Source organism: Malaclemys terrapin, chromosome 1, assembly GCF_027887155.1.
Source record: "Malaclemys terrapin pileata isolate rMalTer1 chromosome 1, rMalTer1.hap1, whole genome shotgun sequence".
NCBI classification, from domain to species: Eukaryota; Metazoa; Chordata; order Testudines; family Emydidae; genus Malaclemys; species Malaclemys terrapin.
Genome location: NC_071505.1, coordinates 176,378 through 196,275, shown reverse-complemented (window position 1 = coordinate 196,275; position 19,898 = coordinate 176,378). Strand labels below are relative to the sequence as shown.

Below are 19,898 nucleotides of genomic sequence, written 5' to 3'. Positions count from 1 at the left end.
GAATTACAGTCTAAAGAGACATGAAACAAAAATGCTGGGAAGGGAATCAGAGGCACTGAGAGGAAGTGACTCGCCCAAGGATGCACAGCAAGTCATGGCAGAACTGGGAAGAACACCCAAGGTCAACCAGTTCTCAGCCAGGTGCCCCAGCCACTAGACCAGGCTGGTAGATCCAGCAACAAACATCCCCAAGGAGAGAATGAGCTCTCCATCCCCCTCTCTCTCATGAGACCTATTCAGGGCTCAAGTCCCAACTCTTAGCTCCGAGTCCCCATGATTGACACAGTCCAGCAACATGAGTGAAACTCACCACAAAATCAGGATCGGTGTCCCAGTCATCTCCTTGGGATTCCTCCTTCACGGCCACATTGTGCCCTACAGCTGCCTTCCACATCTGCACAGGGTGAGAGCATAGTGTTAGAGACAGGAGGTGGGGTTGGGATTAGCCTATAGTCTCCTCCCATCCACAGTGCGGATGCACAATGCACAAGTGCACAATGACCGGGCTCATAGGTTCATAGATTCTAAGGCCAGAAGGGACCACTGTGATCATTTAGCCTGACCATTTATTTATGCTCCTGTTTCCCCAACATAATTCCTACAGCAGATCTTTTAGAAAAACATCCAATTTTGATTTAGAAATTTCCAGTGGTGGAGACTCTACCATGAGCCTAGTAAGTTGTTCTGATGGTTGAGCACTCTCACTGTTACAAATTCATGCCTTATTCTCAGTTTGAATTTGTCTAATTTCAGCTGCCAGCCATTGGATCGTGTTACACCTTTGTTCGCTGGCTGGAAGAGCCCTCAATTGATTACAGCTGAACCTTGACTGGGGGGGAACAACTTCCCTAGGCAGCACAGCAGCACGAAAGCCAGCAAACAGAGCTGAAAACGGGTGGGGGTCGGAGTGGAGATCTGTTGGAGAATAAAGGACTTGAGCGCCTATTCCTTAGGGCTGGTGAATGAATTCTTGAAAGAGTGTTTGTTGATTCCTGGTTTGTTTTCAGTTTCAGAGTCTGATGGGGCAGTATGTTGGAAGAAAAGCAGAGACTTTGCTCACAGCTGAACCTTGATTGGTGGTGGGGCTTCCTTAGGCAGCCAGCCTACAAAGGCAGCCCGCTGGCCAGTCAGCAGCACAGGAGACAGCAAACAGCTGAAAACAGGAGAGTTTGCATGGAATTTTGTAAGGGGAAGTTGGAGGAGGTGTGTGTGTGTGTTTGGGATTTGGGGGGGGCGGGGTCTTGACAAGAGTTTAGGAGGGAAGGCTATGGCAGCTACAGGGACCTGAAGAATGGAAGAGGCAATTGAAGATTGAATGTGGAAGCGGCAGGATGTACATTATTCTGCAGAGGTACCTGGAAGGTGCTTCACTTGCATGAAGTGCAACCTGCTGGATCTGATTGCCTTCTATTATGAGATAACTGGCTCTGTGGATATGGGGAGAGTGCTGGATGTTATAGATCTTGACTTTCACAGAGCTTTTGATATGGTCTTCCACAGTATTCTTGCCAACAAGTTAAAAAAGCATAGATTGGATGAATAGACTATAACGTGGATAGAAAGCTGGATAGATTGTCAGGCTTAACGGATAGTGGTCAACGGCTCCATGTCTAGTTGGCAGCCGGTATCAAGCGGAGTGCCCCAAGGGTTGGTCCTGGGGCCAGTTTTGTTCAATATCTTCATTAATGATCTGGATGATGGGATGGATTGAACCCTCAGCAAGTTCTCAGATGACACTAAGCTGGGGGGAGAGATAGATACGCGGGAGGGTAGGGATAGGATACAGAGGGACCTAGACAAATTAGAGGACTGGGCCAAAAGAAATCTGATGAGGTTCAACAAGGACAAGTGCAGAGTCCTGCACTTAGGATGGAAGAATCCCATGCACTGCTACAGGCTGGGGACCAACTGGCTAAGCAGCAGTTCTGCAGAAAAGGACCTGGGGATTACAATGGATGAGAAACTGGATAGGAGTCAGCAGTGTGCCCTCGTTGCCAAGAAGGCTAATGGCATATTGGACTGTATTAGTAGGAGCATTGCCAGCAGATCGAGGGAAGTGATTATTCCCTCTATTCAGCATTGGAGAGCCCACATCTGTAGTATTGCGTCCAGTTTTGGGCCCCCCACTACAGAAGGGATGTGGACAAATTGGAGAGAGTCTAGCGGAAGGCAACGAAAATTATCAGCGGGCTTAGCACATGACTTACGAGGAGAAGCTGAGGGGACTGGGGCTATTTAGTCTGCAGAAGAGAAGAATGAGGGGGGATTTGATAGCAGCCTTCAACTACCTGAAGGGGGGTTCCAAAGAGGATGGAGCTCGGCTGTTCTCAGTGGTGGCAGATGATAGAACAAGGAGCAATGGTCTCAAGTTGCAGTGCAGAAGGTCTAGGTTGGATATTAGGAAACACTATTTCACTAGGAGGGTGGTAAAGCACTGGAATGCGTTACCTAGGGAGGTGGTGGAATCTCCTTCCACAGAGGTTTTTAAGGCCCGGCTTGACAAAGCCCTGGCTGGGATGATTTAGTTGGCGTTGGTCCTGCTTTGAGCAGGAGATTGGATTAGATGACCTCCTGAGGTCTTTTCTAACCCTAATCTTCTATGATTCTATGATGGAAGAGAAGGTCTGAGGTTTGGAGATGCAGCTAGAAACTATGGTTCAGTTTAGAAGGGGATTTAAGCAGATGATGGAGAGAAGGTTGAGAAGAGGGAGGAGGAAAACTAAAGACTTACTGATATATGCTTGACAAGAGTACTGTGAGGGTAGACATCTGGATGAAGAAAGTGTTCCATGGAAGACTGTGACTATGAGAACAAGATAGAGGAACAGATTGTCTAGTGAAGAAGAAACAGAGCTGAGGAACAGGTTCACGGAGTTGGAAAATGAAGGGGAGAGGCAGGCAGTAACAGAAGACGGAAGAGAAAGGAAGAAGAGAAGAGCAGTTAGTCCTAGAAGATGATAAGAAGAGATAATGGAGATAGCCAGCATTTGGAGCCCCAAGAGGATAGAAGATGACTTTCAGAATATTGCAAGTGAGAACAGAAGGCAAGACGACTTGCAACCAGAAAGAACAGAAAGGGAAGGCCAGAGAATCGCACCAATATCAGAAAGAGGCAGGTCTATGTGACTGGGGATTTCCTACTAAGAAGAATGACAGGCCTGTCACCAGAGCCGATTCAGAAAACAGAAGGGTGTGCTATCCGACAAGTGCTAAGATACAGGATGCAGATTTGAGGCTGAAGAGGGTCCTAATGGGAGTGGGAAAGAATCCACTGATTGTCCTTCACATAGGAATAAATAGTACCCCCAGATTCTCACAGGGACACATCAAAGGAGATTATGCCAAGCTGGGGAAGACACTTAAAGAAATGGAAGCTCAAGTGACCTTCAGTGGGATTCTATCTATCCCTACAGGAGGCGTGCAAAGGTAAGACAAGATTATGAAGATTGATAGCTGGCTCAAGCAATGGTGCTCTAAGGAAGTATTTCGAATGTTTGACCACTGGGAGGCATTCACGGACAGAGGACTGTTCTCATGGGACGGACACCACCTAAGTAGGGAGGATAATAGACTTCTGGGATTGAAGCTGGCATATCTGATTACATGATCTTTAAACTAGGAATTGGAGGAGATGCTCATATAATCTCCATGTCTGATTTTAATATTGAGCAGGAGGAAAATCAAGTAAAGAGGATACAGCAACAGAGAAAGGAACAGAGGGGAGGAGAATGGACAACCAGAGGAAAGATAGAGGCAATGCCACTCACAGTAACAGTCAGGAAGGTCATACTGGCAGTAAAATGGCTGTACCTAATCTGATGAGGAATCTAGGTAAGGCCAAGCAGAAACAACTAAGATGCCTGTACACCAGTGCAAGGAGCCTGGGTAACAAAAGGGAGAAACTAGAACTACTGGTGCAGGAAATGAAACCAGATATATAGGGATAACAGAAACGTGGTGGAACAGTCGTCATCACGGGAGCACAGCTATTGAAGGGAATGTGCTGTTCAGGAAAGCTAAAAATAAACGTGAAAGTGGTGAAGTAGCTTTGTATATTAATGATGAGACAGGCTATAAAGAAATTAGAAGTGATGGAATGGATACCAGGGAATTTGTTTAGGTCAAAATCACTTTGGGGAAGAAACTGGGACAGTGTTTGGGGTCTGCTACACATCCCCAAAATCTAATTTGATATAGATAGAGACCTCACAAAACTGAGTGACTGGGCAACAAAGTGGCAGATGAAATTTAATGTTGATAAATGCAAAGTAATGCAGATTGGAAAACATAATCCCAACTATCCATATAAAATGATGGGGTATAAAATAGCTGTTACTACTCAAGAGAGAGATCTTGGAGTCATTGTGGAGAGTTCCCTGAAAATATCCACTCAGTGTGCAGCGGCAGTCAAAAAAGTGAACAGAATGTTGGGAATCATTAAGAAAGGGATAAATAATAAGACAGAAAATATCATATTGCCTCTATATAAATCCATGGAATGCCCACGCCTTGAATACTGCGTGCAGATGTGGTGGCCCCATCTCAAAAAAAGATATATTGGAATCGGAAAAGCTTCAGAAAAGGGCAACAAAAATGATTAGGGGTATGGAACAGCTTCAGTATGAGGAGAGATTAATAAGACTGGGGCTGTTCAGCTTGGAAAAGAGACGACTGAGGGGGATATGATTGAGGTCTATATAATCATGACTGGTGTGGAGAAAGTAAATAAGGAAGTGTTATTTACTCCTTCTCATAACACAAGAATTAGGGGTCACCAAATGAAATTAATAGGCAGCAGGTTTGAAACAAACAAAAGAAAGTATTTCTTCATCCAACGCACAGTTAACCTGTGGAATTCTTTGCCAGAGGATATTGTGAAGGCCAAGACTATAACAGTCTTATATCAAAAACTAATTAGATAAATTCATGGGGGATGGGTCCATCAATGGCTATTAGCCAGGATGGGCAGGGATGGTGTCTAATAAACACTAATAAAATGTGTGCTAATAAAATTTGCAGATGACACAAAATTAGGAGGTATTGCCAATATGGATGACCACTGCAATATCATACAAAAAGATCTGAACAACCTTGAAATCTGGAGTAGTAAAAATGGGGTGAAATTTCATAGTTGAAAGTCATTTACTGAGGGACTGACAAGAATTTTTGCTATAAGCTCAGGCCTTATCAGTTGGAAATGACAGAGGAGGAGAAAGACCTGGGTGTATTGGTCAACAGAATGGCTATGTGCCACCAATGTGGCACATAGCTAGTCATGAGAGAGGTTAATTCAGTCCTAGGATGCATCGGATGAGGTATTTCCAGTAGAGCTAGGGAAGTGTTATTACCATTTACAAGACAGTGGTGAGACATCATCGGGAATACTGTGTGCAGTTCTGGTCTCCCATAGAATCATAGAAGATTAGGGTTGGAAGGGACCTCAGGAGGTCATCTAGTCCAACCTCCTGCTCAAAGCAGGACCAACCCATGTTTAAGAAAGATGAACATTAATAAACAAACATGAATAAAATTGGAACAGGTGCACAGAAGGGCTACTAGGATGATTAGAGGAATGGAGAACCTACTTTATGAAAGGAAACTTAAGGAGTTTGGCTTGTTTAGCCTAACAAAACAAAGGGTGAGGGGAAATATGATTGCTCTCTATAAATACATCAGAGGGATAAACACCAGCGAGGAGGAATAGTTATTTAAGTTAAGAGCCAATGTTGGCACCAGAACAAATGGATATAAATTGTCAACAAGTTTAAGTTTGAGATTAGATGAAGGTTTCTAACCATCAGAGGAGTAAGTTCTGGAACAGCCTTCAAAGGGGAGCAGTGGGGGCAAAAAATCTAATTTGTTTCAAGACTGAACTTTGATAAATTTATGGAGGGGATGGTACGATGGGTTGTCTCCATGGCATATGGCCCAGCTGTGACTGCTATTAGCAAATATCTTCAACCAGCCAGAGATGGGACACTCTGTTACTAAAGAGAATTCTTTCCCAGATGTCTGGCTGGTGGGTCTTGCCCCCTGTGACACTCCCCTTTGTCATGTGACAGGATGAGGAAACAATGCCCAGGCTGTCCCCCAGTTCACCCTCATGGTAGAGCAAGGGTGGCCAACCTGAGCCTGAGAAGGAGCCAGAATTTACCAATGTACATTGCCAAAGAGCCACAGTAATACGTCAGCAACCCCCTGCTCCCCACTCCCAGCGCCTCCTGCCCACCGGCAGCCCCGCCAATCAGCACCTGCCCCTCCTTCCCTGCACCTCCCGATCAGCTGTTTCGTGGCATGCAGGAGGCTCAGGGGAGGGAGGGGGAGGAGCGAGGGCACGGCAGGCTCAGGGTAGGGGGCGGGAAGGGGTGGAGTGGGGTCAGGGCCTGTGGCAGAGCCAGGGGTTGAGCAGTGAGCACCCCCTGGCACACTGGAAAGTTGGCGCCTGTAGCTCCAGCCCCGGAGTCGGTGCCTATACAAGGAGCCGCATATTAACTCCTGAAGAGCTGTATGTGGCTCCGGAGCCACAGGTTGGCCACCCCTGTGGTAGAGCTTCAGTGCATACTCAGTTAACTGTATTAGCTAAAGAGGCCCATTCCACACTTTCCCATGGACCCTAACTGAAAGGGTAATTTAGCCATCACCACAAAATGAGTTTGACATCCCTGCTATACACAGTGCTCCCACACTGACAGAAGTAGCATATGCCCACTGAGTCATGGACAATTAAGAGGAGTAGCAGCAAACGCAGGCTTCAAGAGGCAGCTACACCTCAGCAGCTGAGCAGACCACAGCAGAAGGCACTGTTCTGAGAATAAGAAATGGCCAAGTGATCAGAAGCCATTAAGGTTTGAAGATGGTCTTTGTCAACATAGTTCCAATAAAAGGTAGAATAATTGTCTCATCTGTCAGGGAGTTCAGGTCATCTAACATGGCTTCTCTATTTGTGCCTTTTGCCAATTGCCTGTATTCGTTGGTGGCTATTTTCATTTTTACCAAAATACGTTTTATTTGTGTTTGAGTTTCCAAAAGAAAGATGTAACTAGTGATTGCAGTCAGGGGCTACGCACCCCAACCCTGAGACAGGCTTTATAACCTGTGCATGGGGAGGTCTGTGGCTGTACAGTTTGTATGTGCTGACAACACAGGAAACCCAGCTTGGAGGACGTGCTGGGCCCAGGAAGTGGGGAAGAGGAAGTTAAATGCTATTTCAGTGTAAAACTTAAAAAATTCTGCACTTATATTTAAAGGAGACACATTCCTTATTTAGAGACAAAATTGTTCAGACCACTAAACCTCCCCACAACATGGTCCCAGATGCCTAAGATCAGCCACTAAGAGCTAGCGTCTCACCTCAGAACTCCTTCCCCACATTTCTTGCTGCTGCTTGAAAAAAGAATCAGCATTTATATAAAACCAAGCAATAGAGAACGAAAGGCTGGTTTCCTGTGGCTCCAGTAGGACTGTCAGGGGCGGTGCCAGCTCACTCACCTTGTCCACATCTTGTGCCACTCTCTGACACAGATTGATCGTCCCAAGCAGATGCCTCCCCCCCTTATTATTTCCTGAGCCTGCACAGTCTTTTCTCCCCCTCAGCCAGAGCTGACTGCTCTCCAGGGCTGAGATCCGAGGACTGGGAACTCATGCTGCTGCTCTGAGCCATCTCCTTACTTAGGGCATGCCTACTGGCTCCTCTTCCTCACCTCCAGGTGTGGAACCAGGTGTCTGAAAAGTCAGACAGAGGCCACTAACCCCCAACTGGCAACCTCTGACAGGCAAAGAATTTAAATTAAAAATAGGAGTTGGGTGGGAGTGGGAGGGTGAATGTACAAATGAATAAACCAGAGTCCAGCCTGGTGTGTTGCTCTGAGCTTGTAGCTGTCACATGAGGCTCTTGGGATAATCAGAGACAGGAGTCTGAGGAGCGAGAGATCAGAGACTGACAATGTCTCTGTATGGCCTGCAAAAGACTGCTTACATTTGGATTCTAAAGCACTAATGACTACGCTAATACAGGTCTCCTTGGCATGACTGTTTCTGCAGCCTAGCCAAGACCTCAGCTTAGCACAGTGGCTCTCAACCAGGGGTACGCAAGACAAATCAGACTCCTGAAAGGGGTACAGTCATCTGGAAAGGTTGAGAGCCACTGGCTTAGCAGGCCATTTTTTTAACCAGTTATAACAGTTTGACCACCATTATACTGACCTGCCCAGACACACCATTCTAGGGTGGGTCTCTTTACAAACCATGGCCTGTACTACCATACAGGATTAGGATAGCCCTACACTGAGACTGGGCAACACCACAGTGAGTTTAATTTGTCCCATTTTTAATTATCTATAGCCTAGCCCAGGGGTCGGCAACCTTTCAGAAGTGCTGTGCAGAGTCTTCATTTATTCACTCTACTTTAAGATTTCGCACGCCAGTAATACATTTTAACATTTTTAGAAGGTCTCTTTCTATAAGTCTATAATATATAACTAAACTTTTGTTGTATGTAAAGTAAATAAGGTTTTTAAAATATTTAAGAAGCTTCATTTAAAATTAAATTAAAATGCAGAGCCCCCCGGACCAGGGCCAGGACCCGGGCAGCGTGAGTGCCACTGAAAATCAGCTTGCGTGCCACCTTCGGCACACGTGCCATAGGTTGCCTACCCCTGGCCTAGACCAACCACAAGCATAAACACCGGCTTGCGTGCAATTCTGAGACTCGGCTAGCCTGATTTAGATGGGGCATCTGTCATTTGGACCCTGAAAAATTACAACAGCTCCCAGAGAGCAAAGCCTGCATTTGAGAAGTAACTGCCAAGAGCTGCAGAGTAGCATTTGGCCTGATCAGGGAAGAATTTCCCACTCCCATCCCTGAAGGCCATGGAGCCTCAACATTTTTTGGTAACTTTCCTTCGATAAATGCACTTCTACGCTGGTACTTACCTTGGCGGAGATGCGACACACTTGCTCCTTTCTGCCCAACTACCTGTTTGCTGGCTGCTGCTATGAGACTGCAGTGCACTGTGACAGTTCCTGTTTTAATTTCAGCTAAGTTCACTTCCTGCAGCTCTGCGCGGCTTCTGAGTGAAATAAGTCAGTGTCGCGCAGACAAAGTCCAGGAAGAAAACATGGTACTAAAAGTGTCAGGGAGACACAGAATCAGCCCTATCTTTTCTCTCAGGGACTGTCAGGGACTGGGATGGTATCTGCCTAAGCCAATAGGAGTTGATGGGGCACATTTAAGTTAGTCAGTAATAGCATTTATTTGAGCATAAGCTTTCGTGGGCTACAGCCCACTTCATCAAATACATGTAGTCCACGAATCAAATAAATGTGTGTTAGTCTCTAAGATGCCACAAGTACTCCTGTTCTTTTTGCGGATACAGACTAACATGGCTGCTATTCTGAAACCTGACATACTTCTGTGGCACTGTAGAAATGTAGAACGGCTTAGTCCGATACAGATAAAAAGCCAGTGCCCTGCGCACATCGAGCGTATGGAGGCAGCGTTGCTTGCTAGAGGCATGAGGTTTGGGGCAGAGGACAGGCAGGAAGATGTCCTGGCCCACGTGAAAAGCAGAGACCACCTTAGGGAAGAATGCAGGGTGTGGGCGGAGCTGCACCTTGTCCTTGTGAAAGACCGCGTGGCGGGGTGTCACAGGTCAGAGCCCTGAGCTCCGAAACCTACCGGGCTGACGTGATAGCCACGAGGAAGGCTACTTTCCATGAAAGGTGAGACCATGAGCATGTGGCTAGGGGCTCGAACAGGGGCCCCGTGAGGTGGGATAATACCAAATTTAGATCCCACTGAGGAACAGGGGGGTCTAGCGTACGGAAAAGATCGGTCTAGCCCTTTGAGGAAACACCCAGTCATGGTATGGGAGAAAACCGAGCAGCCCTGGACTGGCAGATGGAACGCCGAGATAGCTGCCAGGTGCACCCTGATAGAGGAAGGTGCCAGGCCCTGAGTTCTAAGGTGAAGGAGATACTCAAGGATAAGTTGAAGCGGGGCAGACATTGGGGAAGTACCCCGCTCGCCCGCCCACCTGGAGAACCTGGACCACTTCACCAGGTAGACTCGGCGCGTAGATGGCTTCCTACTTTCTAGGAGGACATGCCTGACCCCCTCCAAACACCTTCTCTCCTCTGCATCTAGCCATTGAGCAGCCATGCTGTCAAATGGAGGGTGTCCAGGTTGGGGTGGAGGTGGCAGCCCTGGTCCTGGGAGAGTAGGTCTAGGCGGAGCGGCAACGGCCGTGGAGGGGCCACCAGCAAGCCCAGGAGGGTACCGTACCAATGTTGCCGGGGCCAAGCTGGGGCAATCAGGAGGACACGTGCCTTGTCCGTTTTCACTTTCCTCTAGGACTTTGCCGATGAGAGGGAACGGGGGAAAGGCGTAGAGGAGCTGACCCGACCATGACAGGAGGAAGGCATCTGAGATCGCATTCTGAGGTAGGCCGCCACTACCGCCATGCACTTTGTGAACACCCTGGGCGCGGTGGACAGGCCAAATGGGAGGACTGTAAACTGGTAGTGGTCCTGTCCCACCAGGAAACTAAGGAATCATCTATGCCCCTCGAATATATGGATATGGAAGTATGCGTCCTGAAGGTCCAGGGCCGCATACCAATCGCCAGGGTCTAGAGCGGGTATGATACATGCCAGAGAGACCATGCGGAACCGGCATTTAGCCATGAACCGATTGAGGTCTCGTAAATCCAGGATAGGCCTGAGCCCCCCTTTCGCCTTCAGGATAAGGAAGTAACGGGAGTAAAACCCTTTTCCCCAGAACTCCCTTGGAACTCTCCACAGCTCCGAAGCGGAGGAGCTGACCCACTTCCTGCTCTAGCAGTGATAAATGTGACGGGTCTCCCCTGCCGTCCAGGGGAGGGAGGCAGGGGTGAGACAAATTGTAGCCCTGGGAAATGCTGTTGAGGACCAACGGTCTGATGTTATTCGGGACCGTTCCGCAAGGAACGCACACAAGCAGTTGCTGAAGGAAAACTTTATTGGTAGGAGGGTCCTCTCAGGGGACACCCGGGTACCCTCCTGCAACCAGTCAAAAGCGACTCTTGCCCTGCTGCTTGCCCCTCGAGGGCCCAGGCTGTAGGGCAGAGCGAGACTGCCTTTGAGGTCGCCGCCTTTGAGGTCTTGGACCTCTTGTAGGCGGGCTCATATTTTGGCTGGGGAGCCAGGGCAGGAGCCTGTGGCTTAGGCCTTTCCTTGGGAGGGACGTAAAGCCCGAGGGTTTGAAGGGTCGTACGTGAGTCCTTCGTGCCATGAAGTTTCACATCTGTTTGTTCCGTGAACAGGTCCTTGCCATCAAAGAGAAGATCCTGCATCACAGACTGTGCTTCCGTGGAGAGCCCGGACAGCAGTAGCCACGATGCTCTGCGCATGGACACCGCCGAGGCCATGGACCGAGCAGCCACGTCAGCTGCATCCGCCGCCACCTGCAGAGCTGCCTTTGCAGCAGCGGCGCCCTCCTCGATGAGTGCCTTAAATTCCTTCCTTTCGCTTTCCGGAAGGGAGGGTTCGAATTTAGGCAGTGACCCCCACAAGTTAAACTCGTAATGGCTGAGGAGGGCTTGGTAGTTGGCCACCTGGAGCTGGAAACTGGACGACGAATAAAGTTTTCTACCAAACGAGTCCGGCCTTCTAGAGTCCTTATTCTTAGGGAGAGACAGGGTCAACCAGGACCCACACCCATGATTTACAGACTCCACCACTAGGGAGTTGGGGGCCGGGTGGGTAGAGAGATACTTGTGCCCTTTCGTGGGCACAAAATATTTGCACTCTGCCTTCTTCGATATTGGTGCAAGGAAGGCCGGTGTTTGCCAGAGGGCATTGGAAACGTTAGCCACCCCTTCATGCAGCGGCAGGGCCACTCTGCCTGGTGCCGAAGGCGAGAGGACATTGAAGAGCAAGTCTGAGGGTCTCTCCTGCGGTGCGGAGGGGGGTGGGGCCGCAACCTTGTCATCCAGCCTGGGCGAGGAGGCCGGTACGGAGCTCTGCACGTTCGTCAGCACTGCGGGATCTACCCCTTGGTCGGACTTAGCGTGCAGTGCCGAGGATCTGCGACCTGCCGATCTATCCCTTGGAGGCCTGGATAATGAGGTGGAGGGAGCCTCTGAAGCCCCTGCTACCGAATGAGTCCCTGGCTGGGCATGCGCAGGAGGCCAGGGGGTCCACTGGCACCACTGGCCCTGCCATGGGGGCCCCTGCCATTGACTATGCTGCAGCATCGGCGGTACCAGCTGGTCAGTTTGGCCGGGCTGAGACGTAGGGGGCCTCGTGTGGGTGGAGGTCGGGGTTAGCAACGACCTATCAGTACCATGGGAGCAGTATGATCGATGATGCCGAGAACGACGTCTACCATGGGATCAGGACTCTGACGTCGAGGAACGGTGCTGTCTCGAGCTACTACTTCGAGACGCTACAATACCGAGATCCACGACAGTGCGGAGATAGCAACCCCTGCTGGGAGTCGTGGGCGCGGTGCCTCGAGGAGAGAGAGCTGGAGTGCGAACGGTGACAGCGCTCGTGTCGGGAGTGGCTACGGTAGCTCCGGCGAGAAGGGGAGTGCCTACAGCGCCTATGCCTGTCCCGTTGATACTCTCTGCTTGGCGTGGAACGGTGCCTGGAACTCCGATCCGATGGCACCTGACCAGAATGCTAAGGGAAAACCTTCTGGCACCGGTGCACATGGCGAGCACGCACACTACTGTGGAATACACATGAGCAAGCACTCAAAAGAAGAACTTGATGTTGAGCCTCTAGCATTACATCTTTTCCGAAGAAGTGAGGTTTTTACTCACGAAAGCTTATGCCCAAATAAATCTGTTAGTCTTTAAGGTGCCACCAGACTCCTTGATCTTTTAGGAACTGTCAGCCCCCTTTGACATCTTTTCTTCCCAATTGGCCTCTCCTTGGGACCTTGCCTATTATTTCTATGAGTTGTTGAAATCTGCCTTTCTGAAGTCCAGTGTCTTTGTTTTACTGTTCTCATGTCCTCTTTTCCTTAGGATCTTGAATTCTATCAGACCATGATCACTTCCTCCCAAGCTCCTGCCCACCTTCAGGTTCGCAACTAATTCATCCATGTTGGGCAAAACCAGATCCAAAATGGATGATCCCTAGTTGTTTCCTCAAAGTTGATTCCTTTCTGAATCAGAAAGTTGTCCACTACACATGCTAAGAACTTGCAGGACATATTATGTTTTGCTGTGTTAAAACCCCCCATTAATACTAGCTCATGTGTGTTAGCTAATCTTGTTACCTGCTTGTAGAATGCCTCATCCACTTCCACTTCTTGATTTGGCGGTCTATAATAGATCCCGACCGTAACACCACTACTATTCTTTTTCCTTTTATCCTCAACCAGATACTCTCAGTAGGCCTGCCACTCACTTCCTCTTGGACCTTGGTGGAAGTGTTTACATCCTTGATGTACAGCACAATGCTGCTTCCTTTTCCCCCCATACCTATTGTTCCAGAACAAGCTATATACTTCATGGAAGCTATGTGGCTTAACAGGGTCTCGCACCCATCTGCCTTAAGTAGCCAATCATCCAAATAAGAGTAAATGAAAATACCCTACTTCCTCAGATATGCCACTACAAAGAGAGGCACTTTGTAAAACACTCTGGGTGCCATGGAAAGGCCAAATGGAAGCACCTTGTACTGGAAATGGTGCCCAGCCCCCATGAAACGGCAGTAAGTTTGATGTTGTCAAGGAATTGCGATAAGGAAATAAGCATCCTTTAGATCGAAAGTTGCAAACTAGCCCATAACCAATATTGAGGGGATTACTGATGCCAGGATTAGCATACAGAACTGGAATTTCCAGATGTATGTGTTCAGTTCCCTTAAATGTAATATGGTCTGCACCCCCACCCTTAGCCTTCTTTTGCACCAAAAAGTATTGGAAGTAAAACCACTGACCCTTCAGGCTAGCAGGAACATATGACTGCTCCTCTCAGAAGCAACTTCTCCACTTCTGTGTGAGGATTCACCTCAGAGTAGTACCTGAAGAAGGACAGGTGGGGGGACTTGGAGGGAGGCAGTATTTTGAATTGAATGGTGTAGCCCCGTTCCACTAAGACCCATTGATCTGATGTGATCTGCCTCCAGTTGTCAATGACCTAGCCTGTCCCCAAAGGATGTTTTTTGGCTGATTCTAGACTCTCAGGTGCCTTGTCCAAACTGAGGCTTGGTGTTCCAGGAAGAGAATACTGATGAGGAAGCAGATTATTTGGGTTTGGTGCCTTGATGAAAGACCACTTTTTGTGATTACTATGAAGTTGCAGGTTGCTGGAACTGCTGGGGGCTTTAACTTGAAGAAAAATAGGGTGTTGAAAGTTGGGGGTAGTATTGCCTTTGGTATCAGGAGGAGTGTCTTGTTCAGGTGGTTGGAATCAACTTGAGAATGAGCTGTCGATCTTGTGTCCTTCAGCTTTTCCAATACATCATCAGTCCTTTCACTGACAAGACCTTCCCCTTCAAAGGGTGCTTCTCCAGATGATTTCTAGTGTCCATGGCCAGAGAAGAGGATCAAACCCATCCATGCCTCCTGACAGTCACAGCTGAAGCCAACACCCTGGCAGCCGAGTCTGAGGCATTGAAGAAGCCCTAAGGGAATGCTTGGCTACATTCTGAGCCTCCATTAAGATGGAGTTTGGCAATCTTCTCCTATAGTCAGCTAAATCTTGGAGAAACGTCATCTTTTCCCACAGATAGTATTGATAATGGGCCATGACTAAGGCTACAATTTAATCATGGGTCTTTTTAGTAAAACTCATGGACTGGTCACAGCAAGGAATAAAAAATTACAGCCTGTGACCTGTCCATGACTTATACCATAAATACCCCTGATTGAATCTTAGAGGGGGAGGCGCTGCTGGGGGGAGTCTTCGGGGGGGGGGGCACTGCTGGCAGGGTCCAGGGGTCCAGCGGTCCAGCAGCTGCCAGCGGGGGAACCTTGGAGGGGGCCCCCCAGAGGGACCAGTGGTTGCATCGGCTGCAGTTGGGAGCCAACAAGCTCTGGCAGCTCTGGCCGCCCCCGGGACCACTGTTCAGGTGGTCCCCAGGGCCAGCTACATCAGCTGCTGCTCAGGCAATCCCCGGGGCTGCCAGAGTAGTGGCCGGTGTGGCTGGCCCCAGAGCCGCTCGAGCAGCTGACTCCAGGGTGGCCACACTGGCCACTGCAGAAGTCATGGAGGTCACAGGAAGTCACGGAATCCGTGACCACCATGACAAACACAGAGCCCTAGCCCTGACTGCCTGGAAATTTGCCAACTGGCTCTTGAAAGACGATGGAAGACCTTTCTCCTCAATGACTCTGACACATATGGCCAGAAAGGGTTAAACATCCTGCAAAATAATAACCCTCAAAAGACATGTGGAGGGATGTTTGTGTATTTACATATCTATGAGTAGGGTCGACAATGTAATCAACAGTCCCTGTCTATGCTGTATTCTGATAGTTCAGAGATCAAAAGAATATCCTAGCATTTAAATGAATTGTAAACACAGGATATCTCGGTATTCATCTCTCTTTGAAATGTGCTGTGAATGGTGGAGGAAGAGGCAAATTGCCTTATGTTAATTCTATAGGTAAGTACCGGTGAGGGACCTCCTTCAAAGTCATCCTAATTACCTTTTGTTCCCAGAGGAACTCCCAACTTGTCAAAGAGGACATGAAATTGTATAAAATATACTTGGGTCCTGATCCTGTCATCTCATATCTGCTTAGGCTTCATCAGGGGAAGTTTGAGTCACAAGACTGAGGTCCCAGTTATGCTGGTACACCCTGAATATGATATTTGGACATTGGACTATAACCCATGAACTATTTCTAAAAGAACTCTTTGCAATCCTTGAGGGGGCCACATAGGGATCTGGGGCAAAATCAGTACTTGGTCCTGCTAGTGAAGGCAGGGGGCTGGACGCGATGACCTTTCAAGGTCCCTTCCAGTTCTAGGAGATGGGATATCTCCATTAATTTTAAAAAATTTAAAAAACTAAATCATCCCAGGCAGGCCTTTGTCAAGCCTGACCTTAAAAACCTCTAAGGAAGGAGATTCCACCACCTCCCTAGGTAACCCATTCCAGTGCTTCACCACCCTCCTAGTGAAAAAGTTTTTCCTAATATCCAACCTAAACCTCCCCCACTGCAACTTGAGACCGTTACTCCTTGTTCTGTCATCTGCTACCACTGAGAACAGTCTAGATCCAGGCTCTTTGGAACCCCCTTTCAGGTAGTTGAAAGCAGCTGTCAAATCCCCCCTCATTCTTTTCTTCTGCAGACTAAACAATCCCAGTTCCCTCAGCCTATCCTCATAAGTCATGTGTTCCAGTCCCCTAATAATTTTTGTTGCTCTCCGCAGGACTCTTTCCAATTTTTCCACATCCTTCTTGTAGTATGGGGCCCAAAACTGGACACAGTACTCCAGATGAGGCCTCACCAATGTTGAATAGAGGGAAACAATCATGTCCCTCGATCTGCCGGCAATGCCCCTACTTATACAGCCCAAATGCCATTAACCTTCTTGACAACAAGGGCACAATGTTGACTCATATCCAGCTTCTCGTCCACTGTAACCCCTAGATCCTTTTCTGCAGAACTGCTGCCTAGCCATTCGGTCCCTAGTCTGTAGCAGTGCATGGGATTCTTCCGTCCTAAGTGCAGGTATCTGCACTTGTCCTTGTTGAACCTCATCAGGTTTCTTTTGGCCCAATCCTCTAATTCGGCTAGGTCCCTCAGTATCCTATCCCTACCCTCCAACGTATCTACCACTCCTCCCAGTTTAGTGTCATCTGCAAACTTGCTGAGAGTGCAGTCCACGCCATCCTCCAGATCATTAATGAAGATATTGAACAAAACCGGCCCCAGGACCAAACCTTGGGGCACTCTGCTTGAAATTGGTTGCCAACTAGACATGGAGCCATTAATCACTACCCCCATTGAGCCTAACGATCTAGCCAGCTTTCTATCCACCTTACAGTCCATTCATCCAGCCCATACGACTTTAACTTGCCGGAAAGAATACTGTGGGAGACCGTATCAAAAGCTTTGCTAAAGTCAAGGAATAACACATCCACTGCTTTCCCCTCATCCACAGAGCCAGTTATCTCCTCATAGAAAGCAATTAGGTTAGTCAGGCTTGCCCTTGGTGAATCCATGCTGACTGTTCCTGATCATTTTCCTCTCCTCTAAGTGCTTCAGAATTGATTCCTTGCGGACCTGCTCCATGATTTTTCCAGGGACTGAGGTGAAGCTTTCTGGCCTGTAGCTCCCCGGATCCGTCTTCCCTTTTTTAAAGATGGGCACTACATTAGCTTTTTTCCAGTCATTCGGGACCTCCCCTGATCGCCATGAGTTTTCCAAAGATAATGGCCAATGGCTCTGCAATCACATCCACCAACTCCGTTAGCACCCTCGGATGCAGCGCATCCTGCCCCATGGATTTGTGCTCATCCAGCTTTTCTAAATAGTCCCGAACCACTTCTTTCTCCACAAAGGGCTGGTGACCTTCTCCCCATGCTGTGCTGCCCAGTGCAGCGGTCTGGGAGCTGACCTTGTTCGTGAAGACAGAGGCAAAAAAGCATTGAGTACATTAGCTTTTTCCACATCCTCTGTCACTAGGTTGCCTCCCTCATTCAGTAAGGGGCCCACGCTTTCCTTGACTTTCTTCTTGTTGCTAACATACCTGAAGAAACCCTTCTGGTTTCTCTTAACATCTCTTGCTAGCTGCAACTCCAAGTGTGATTTGGCCTTCCTGATTTCACTCCTGCATGCCTGAGCAATAGTTTTATACTCCTCCCTGGTCATTTGTCCAATCTTCCAGTTCTTGTAAGCTTCTTTTTTGTGTTTTAAGATCAGCAAGGATTTCACTGTTAAGCCAAGCTGGTCGCCTGCCATATTTACTATTCTTTCTACACATTGGGATGGTTTGTTCCTGCAACCTTAATGATTCTTTAAAATCGAGCCAGCTCCCCTGGACTCTTTCCCCCTTCATGTTACTCTCCCAGGGGATCCTGTCCATCTGTTCCCTGAGGGAGTCAAAGTCTGCTTTTCTGAAATCTAGGGTCCGTATTCTGCTGCTCTCCTTTCTTCCTTGTGTCAGGATCCTGAACTCGACCATCTCATGGTCACTGCCTCCCAGGTTCCAATCCACTTTTGCTTCCCCTACTAATTCTTCCCTGTTTGTGAGCAGCAGGTCAAGAAAAGCTCTGCCCCTAGTTGGTTCCTCCAGCACTTGCACCAGGAAATTGTCCCCTACACTTTCCAAAAACTTCCTGGATTGTCTGTGCACGGCTGTGTTGCTCTCCCAGCAGATATCAGGGTGATTGCCGTCTCCCATGAGAACCAGGGCCTGCGATCTAGTAACTTCTGTTAGTTGCGGAAAGAAAGCCCCCTCCACCTCACCCCCCTGGTCCGGTGGTCTATTGCAGACTCCCACCATGACATCACCCTTGTTGCTTACACTTCTAAACTTAATCCAGAGACTCTCAGGTTTTTCTGCAGTTTCATACTGGAGCGCTGAGCAGTCATACTGCTCTCTTACATATAATGCAACTCCCCCACCTTTTCTGCCCTGCCTGTCCTTCCTGAACAGTTTATATCCATCCATGACAGTACTCCAGTCATGTGAGTTATCCCACCAGGTCTCTGTTATTCCAATTACATCACAGTTCCTTGACTGTGCCAGAACTTCCAATTCCCCCTGCTTGTTTCCCAGGCTTCTTGCATTTGCATATAGGCACTTAATGTATCTTAATCTCGACGATTGTCCCGTTTTCTCAGTATGAGACAAGGAGTCCTCCCCTCTTGCGCTCTCCTGCTCATGCTTCCTCCCGGTATCCCATTTCCCCACTTACCTCAGGGCTTTGGTCTCCTTCCCAGTGAACCTAGTTTAAAGCCCTCCTCACTAGGTTAGCCAGCCTGCTTGCGAAGATGCTCTGCTATGAATCTGAACCTTAAAAACTGAACTCATGTCCGTATGTATATTGATCTTTTAACCATACTCTCTCATTTTTTAATAAATTTTAGTTTAGTTAATAAGAATTGGCTGTAGCATGTATTTGGGCAAAATCTGGAATATTCAATAACCTGGGAGGTCTTGCGTCTGATGAAGTGGGCATTCACCCATGAAAGCTTATGCTCCAATACTTCTGTTAGTCTTAAAGGTGCCACAGGACCCTCTGTTGCTGGGAGATAATGTGTCCAATCCTTTGGGATTGGTAGAACCTTTTCTTTTATATGATGAAATAAGATTTTCAGAAATCATCATATTTGACTTAGGTACCTGGATGGAGGCCTGAGGCTGGATCACTTTAAGGGAACTGTGTTGTTTGGACTTCTGAGGATCCAATAAGGTAATAAAGAAGCTGTTTTATGCTGGCTTGGTGAATCTAAATATTAGAATATCCACTGGCTTTATGGGGATTGCCTGCCCCATTCTTTGCAGGTCACCCTAATTGCAGGTCACACCCTCTTTATCAGGGTACGTCTACACTACCTGCCGGATTGGCAGGTACTGATCGATCTATCAGGGATCGATTTGTCGCGACTAGTGTAGACGCGATAAAATTGATCCCCGATCGCTCTGCTATCGACTCCGGAACACCACCACGGTGAGAGGTGGAAGCGGAGTTGATGGGGGAGTGGCAGTGGGCGACTTGCCGACGTCCTCACGGCCAGGTAAATCAACCTAAGATACGCCGCCTTCAGCTACGCTATTCACGTAGCTGAAGTTGCGTATCTTAAGTCAACCCTCCCCCGTGTAGACCTAGCCTCACTTAGCATGGAGTGTAATTGGCGTGACCTTGCCCTGTTGCTGGCAGCAGCCACTACCAGTGAGTTGGGCACAGAGTGGGCATGAAAGTATGAGAGGGTAGCTGGTAGC

The 19,898-nt window shown here is 48.2% G+C and overlaps 1 protein-coding gene across 1 annotated transcript in view; it reads right to left on the bottom strand.

The window, feature by feature from the left end:
• Positions 1-9,014, bottom strand: part of HCLS1 (hematopoietic cell-specific Lyn substrate 1) — a 56,508-nt gene extending 47,494 nt beyond the window's left edge. Inside the window, exons 1-2 of the mRNA XM_054028281.1 lie at positions 8,932-9,014; positions 311-394 (exon numbers count right to left, since the gene is read on the bottom strand). Of these exons, the coding sequence (XP_053884256.1) occupies positions 311-394 (84 nt within the window). The 5' untranslated portion in view covers positions 8,932-9,014. The remainder of the gene's footprint in view (positions 1-310; positions 395-8,931) is intronic.
• Between the last annotated feature and the right edge of the window lie 10,884 nt (positions 9,015-19,898).